Source organism: Cariama cristata, unplaced genomic scaffold, assembly GCF_000690535.1.
Source record: "Cariama cristata isolate BGI_N322 unplaced genomic scaffold, ASM69053v1 scaffold7883, whole genome shotgun sequence".
In the NCBI taxonomy this organism is placed as follows: Eukaryota; Metazoa; Chordata; class Aves; order Cariamiformes; family Cariamidae; genus Cariama; species Cariama cristata.
Genome location: NW_009607742.1, coordinates 1 through 6442, shown reverse-complemented (window position 1 = coordinate 6442; position 6442 = coordinate 1). Strand labels below are relative to the sequence as shown.

Here is a 6442-nt window from a genome sequence, read left to right as displayed (position 1 = left end):
GGTTTTTTTTTTTTTTTTTGCCATAAACAGATACCTCAGTCAGGATCTCTAACTTCAGCTCCTCAAAACTCTGAATATTCATTTTACTACCTGGAAACAAGAAGCCTACAGACATGGCTAAGCATAGGAAACTAGTCTTTCTGATCTGCTTTGTATCGTAGTAACTGCTTCAGGTGGACTAGAAATTGCATTAGACTTGCAAGACTTGAGTCAGGCATAAATATTATTTAAACAGAAATTTAATGAACAGGTTCAGCATAGTACCCAGCCATGATACCTTTTGATTTCATTTTAGAAAGAGGGTATGTGATTTTATTATAGGAGGAAGACAGCTCGATTCATTTGCAATCTTCCAGTATCTTTCTCTGAGAACAAATGCAGCTGATTTGGGCTGTCGTTGGCGGGTAAATATTCCTTTCTTGTTCCCCAAAACACGTGTGGTCCCTGTAGAGAAGTTATAAAATAAAGCAAGTATATATAAAATGCTCTTATATCCCCTACTGCGAACTGTTACAATGTGTGTAATAGATCAAGTTAGGTGGAAGAGACCTATGCACTTTCTTCTACACATAGTCAGGTACAACGGGGAACTTGGCAGGTGTAATTTGCGTCATCTTGGCAAGATTAATTGATGTAACTGAAGAATATAGCTGCAATTCATTGTATTTACAACTGGTACGTCGATGACAGTTAATTCAGGTGTGCCCATTAACCTGATCAGTATTATATTTACAGCAGATACTCCTGCCATTAGTTCCACCTTGAAATCTGATGGTGAAAATGTTGATTACTATTTGACTGTCCTGTCCTTTAGTGCTGTCAATATCCTTTTTGCCTATTTTAGTTTTCTTAGGAAACTAGAAAAGATGATTGCAACACGTAGAGAGTCTGGAACTGCATATGTGTACATGAACTTGTCTACATTTTCTCCATCCTCCTATTTGAAACTGATACTACTTTTCTGACTGCTTCTCTGTGATGACTTAGCTTTCTGATACCTGTATTGGTGCTCTACAGATTATTCTTAATGGTGTCTCTCTGACTGAAATTATCAGTGACTGTTCACCCTAACTCACTGCAGGTGGCATATGTATAACTGGTTCCTTACTAGGTCTCCTTTTGAGTTGTAATGGTTTAATTTCCGTGTGACTGTCTGCACTGTAGATTAAGTAATGCCCCATACTTTGCAAATGCACTTATTTATTAATAGCAGATGGAGTGTCATGATAGACAGTTGTCTACCAGTGTGACATATCATCCTCTATTGCTAAACCTCTACCAAGTTAATAACACATTATTTAAGGTGCTCTGTTACTAAGGGCAGTTGTAGATGAAATAGGAAGCAAGTGAGACACACCCCTAACAGCTGACTGAAGCTCTGAATTGAGGATGGCCAAGAAATAGAAATAATCTGGGTCTGCTCACAAGCTTCCATGGCATTCTGCCCTAGCGTGTTGTCTCATGTTCTGGGTAGCATCTTTGCAGGTGGGACATCTCGGAGCTCAAGCTGGAGAGAGGGGATGCATTAAGTGCAGGCAGGACCTTCCCTCTTGCCTCTGGCCCTGCTGGACTTTGTCACAGAACCCAGCTATGCTCTATCTTGGTAAGCAGAGGGCCCTTTTGTCCTAGCCTACAGCACAATAGTCTTTGTGTGTCATAAACCATTTTAAACTTGCAGGGAGGATGGGGAGTTGTTTAGAATATAAATACAAGCTTACCTTGATTAGTCATGAAATCAGCAAAATTCCATATGAGCTCCCCAATCACATACTCTTTCCTCTTTTTGTCAAAAACAGAATGGTACTCTCTTAGCATAGCTTTCTGATACTCCTCGCTGAACATAAGAGGTGGATCCTACAGCCAGGAAAAAGAGGTGGCCTTGAATGAAGGTGACAGTTAATCTCAGCAAAGGCTCTATTTATTGGGGACCTGCTTCCTGAAGACAAGCTTTACAATTGCTTGGTCTTTTCATTGCTGCTGCATTAACAATGGATATTTAGTGACAATTAGCAACTACTGAAATTGCAAGGGGAAATGCACATAAAATACAAACATAATGCCAGGTATACGGGGGGGCAGGGGGGAGGTCTGTGGTTTTGCTTGGCAATGGTGCTTTGTGATGATAGGTACAGTAGTGCCACCCCCTTCTATGCAGGACAGCATCGTGAAATGAATGTCCAGTCTCCAGTGTCATATCTTCTGATGAAGCATTTTCTACAAATGCCAAAGTACAGATTTCAGAATGCTCAGTGCTTTTTGTCAAAGCCAAAACCCTTCTCTTTAGGTAGAATCTAACCTTTGTTAGTCAGTGGCAAAGCTCATTGATTTCAGCGGAGCAGGATTACAATCCTGGAGTCTTTCAGATGCTTGCAAGCTAATGCATCTCAAAACTAAGTAGTCAGACTCAATGGTCCCCATCTCTTCTAATTTAATTTTGCTGACCCTATAAGAAGACCAGTGCTTTTTTCCATCTAGGCGATCTGTAACACTTACACTGTGAAGTCCAGGAACCGAGTCTGCTCCATATTCACTCTGGATAATGGGTTTTTGGTAGGTTTTATACCAGTTCTCAAACTGTGTTGTGAGTTGTAGTGGAATAACTTCCAGGTGGCCTGGGTCATGATACCAGGAGAAGTAGCTATTTACGCAAATTACATCCACATAAGGCGCCTACAAAAACAAAGTGAGAGTGTTTTGTCACAGAGCTCAAGGTAGACAACCTCCACTCATAAACCTCCTTTTGGTTCATTTCATGGAATCCAGTTTTACATAGAATAAAGTCTCTTCCCCACCACTCAGGCCCTGCCAACATGACATCTTTCCCAGAAAAAAAAAAAAGGATAAATTTAATAAGTTAATAGCATATTAAGTTGGCATTTTTCTTACAGACTTAGGAAGTCACAGCAAAGAGTTAGACAAGATCAACCCATTTCATCCTCAGGTTTGCTAGAAGTTTTTGAGTTTCTAAGATGTCTCTGGCTTGCTGGTACATTTAGATGTACTTTTTGAGTATTGGAATGTGATTATCAAGTTAGTGGTCAAATATTTTGACTAGCAACTAAATTTGTGCATCAATGGTGCAATACTAAGACTAAGCATTCTGCAAGTTATATGCCATTTCTACCACATGGAGAGTATGATAAAAGGGCACAAAGCCCACTGAAGATGAAGTGATGTTGTATGTAACTTGTTCAATGTTCTCTTAACATGTTTTGTAATAAAAGAAAAAAAAGTTCTAATATCACATCAGTGTATGAGATCTATTCTTTGGTTTTGTTTTCCTGTGTCTCGTCAAGCTAGTCAGAACATGCTCGTGGGGATGCAATGTCAGAGTCAGGGTGTGTGTGCCTGATGCAACATCCCAAGAGCAGGTGCCTGCTGGGCTCCTTCAAAACTAAGGCCACCAGATTTTGTTTTGTTTTTTTTTTCCTGGGCCAGGGAGGAACAGACCTCTCCGTTACAGAATTCCTGTTAATTGTAGGACAGCTCAAAAGAAATACAAAGTGTAACCTGTAGCGGGGACATGTGGTAGTACCATGTACCTACAACCTCGCCTGTCAGAAGTGTTTATTGTACAGTAGTGACAGGTATTCTAAAGCTGTCTTGAAAAATTAAAAATTACAGGTAACTACTCCAGAAACATTTATGTGTGTTAAAGATCCTTGGTTCATGCTATGGCCAGCTTAAGGCGCAGACATCCAAGAAAAGTGCCTTTTGGCTATTTATACAGCTAATTATGAAGCTGGAAGAGCCTTTAGATTATTCAACGTTAACAGATGTCTGCCAAAGAAGATCTAGAGCAGTTTAAGGCAGGAATTAAAGCAAAGCTTCCTTCCTTTAGACTTCCATAAGGGCTGTTGGCATTTTAAAGAGGTTTAAGCTTTGGTTTAATTGCAAGTGAAAATCCTGAGCATCAGTAAACAGAATCAACGGAATAGTAAAGCATGGCAATGTTAATGGAATCCAGGGCTCTGATCCTGCATACTTCATTCAAGACAAAGAACTGTTCTTTTCTCTTACAGATTTTTTTTTTTTCAGCTGGACTACAACTACAGGATAAAGTGCTTTGTACTAGAAACAAATGTAAGTTTTCTTCTGCCTCTTTGTGTTAAATATCTCCAGTAAACTTGGGGAGGTGGGGGGAAAGGACTGTAAAACAAATGTCAAGAAGAGGAAATTTAAAAAAAGCTAGAAAATAAAGTAAACTTACACCACGATCAAGAGCGTAATTAGCATCTGTCACAAAGGTTACTGGTCTGGAGGGATCGAGAGCTTTAGTGTGAGCTATCACTGTCCTGTTTGCAAATAGTAAAACAAGAGTTCAACAACAGCGTGGGGAAGCATAGCCACATTTCCCCAAGCTGCCTGTCCTTCCACCCCCCACAGACATTTGGAGCTGTTTTTGATTTAGCAGACAGAGTATTTTTAATTAAATGCTGCAGGATACTTTGTGATCATCTGCTATAAAGTGCCTGCAATTCTAGCCAGTTCTGTAGGAGTATAAATACCATGGCAAAGAGACTATCTGTCACAAAGTTGGTTGCTATCCCACCTGAAAAAAGACCAGAGTAGAAGTATACCAAACATGGGCATGTTAATTTGCCTGTTGGTGCCAGCAGCTTAGAAATTGGAGAAGGGACAGTGAGTTTGAAGACAAAAATGTAAGAGAGGTAATGGGACGTTTCTGATCAACTCTTAGGATATGTTCCTGCAAAAGCATGAGGCCCAAGCCCTATGCCACAGCAGGCAGAGCAATCAAAGGCTGTGTGCTTTTGAGGAAACCCTGAATGAGGGAGATGAGACAGAGAATGGGAGGGTCAAGCTCTGCTGCTACCTCAGCATTGCAGGAGAGTGGTGGATTGTTCTGAAGTATGACACTTCACAGTTACCTCTTAATGCACCTACATTAATGCTACCGCATTACAGAGATGACTCTTGGCTATCCAAAGCTTAAATCTCTTTAAAAATAAAACTAAGTGGTTTGTAGGGACTCGAAGCAGTGGCTTTGAAGTGGGGTGTCACAATCCCCTGCAGAACAAGTAACTAGCATTAACTGAAGAACCTTGTCTACAGAATTAAAGGCCAATTATTTTACAGCTTTGCTGTAATTCTCAAAGAATTTAGCACTTGTCTTCCATTGATAACAAGGAATATCCTGTTCCCATCAGGTCTGCTTTTGCTTGACCTTTAGGTCAAGATGAGAAGCTCAGACCAAATGGGCTCCTGGTAATTTTGCAGAGCCTTACTGGTTCAAAAGCAACAAGTTCAGACTGTTGTGTGGTTCTGAGCATCAGTTCAACACATGCAGCAGTTACACTTTTAGTTTGCATCTGCAGGTTACTGTTCCAGAGTTCCCCAAAAACATGCTTGCCCTCTCTTTACTGCTCTGTGCCATCCCAAAGGAACAAGATGCATCATCTGCCAGGAAACAAGCCTCAGCTCTCTGTACAAGCAGATGCACTTACTTGAAGTAGTAAGCTGCTGGGGGCAGCTCTGATGCCGGCTCATTGGCTACTGACCACATCACGACTGACGGCCTGTTCTTATCCCTGCGGATCAGCTCCTCCATCACAACAAGATGATGCTGCAAAGACTTGTTCCCGAAGCTCTCGCTTAAAGACAAAAGGAAGCAAGACCTGGTGAGGTGAGGGTATAAAATCCATCCCCTTTGCCTTTCCCTGTGAAAAACACAACCCTCTGGGGTGTATAAGCACAGCTGAGCCTTGACACTGCCCTATTTCCCCAAAGCCTGCTGCACAGTTCAGGGCTCTGGTTTGGGCTCATTAATCGAGCCAGACCAAATGACGTGACGGCCATGTGGCAAAACGCCCTCCAGTTGCCCAACCTCACTACGCACATGTGGTGCAACGGACCGATTTCTAAATAGAGCAAAGTACTTCCATTATCAGGACAACGGGCGCTGCAGGACGGGAGGGGGACACTTTCGAAGTGGAACACAGAAACAGGGGGAAGGGTCTTTTGAGGAATTGCTTACGGCATTTTAATCCCCACTCCTGGGCACTCGTCGATCACCACGATGCCATAGGCATCGCATAGGTCCATGATCTCCTCGGCGTAGGGGTAGTGGCTGGTGCGGAAAGAGTTTGCCCCCAGCCAGCGCAGCAGGTTGAAGTCCTTCACAACCAGAGGCCAGTCAAGGCCTTTGCCACGGATCTGGGGTGGGAGAGAGAAATCACACCCCATCACACTGCCAGGCCGGGGCTTCTCCTCACACGTTAGCTGGGCACCACTGCTTCCCTGCGCGCTCCCAGAGCGTTTCCCGCCCCAGGAGCCATCTCTAGCTGACCGCACCACCTCTCTGCGCGGCGTCTGCCTTTCTGAGGGGCACTGCCACGTGCATACTCAGACCCTGGCTGTCTGGAGAAGCAGAGGGATTAAGGTTACAAACAAGCTGCTGCCTGCTGTTTCGGGGAGCTGCCCT

The 6442-nt window shown here is 42.9% G+C and overlaps 1 protein-coding gene across 1 annotated transcript; it reads right to left on the bottom strand.

Moving 5' to 3' along the window:
* Positions 1-224: 224 nt before the first annotated feature.
* On the bottom strand, positions 225-6174 carry LOC104159047 (beta-glucuronidase-like; the record flags this gene model as incomplete). Its single annotated transcript, XM_009696853.1, has 6 exons — positions 225-444; positions 1719-1854; positions 2494-2670; positions 4211-4295; positions 5466-5612; positions 5996-6174. Coding segments are annotated over 6 exons (882 nt in total), but the record flags the coding sequence as incomplete, so codon positions are not given.
* Between the last annotated feature and the right edge of the window lie 268 nt (positions 6175-6442).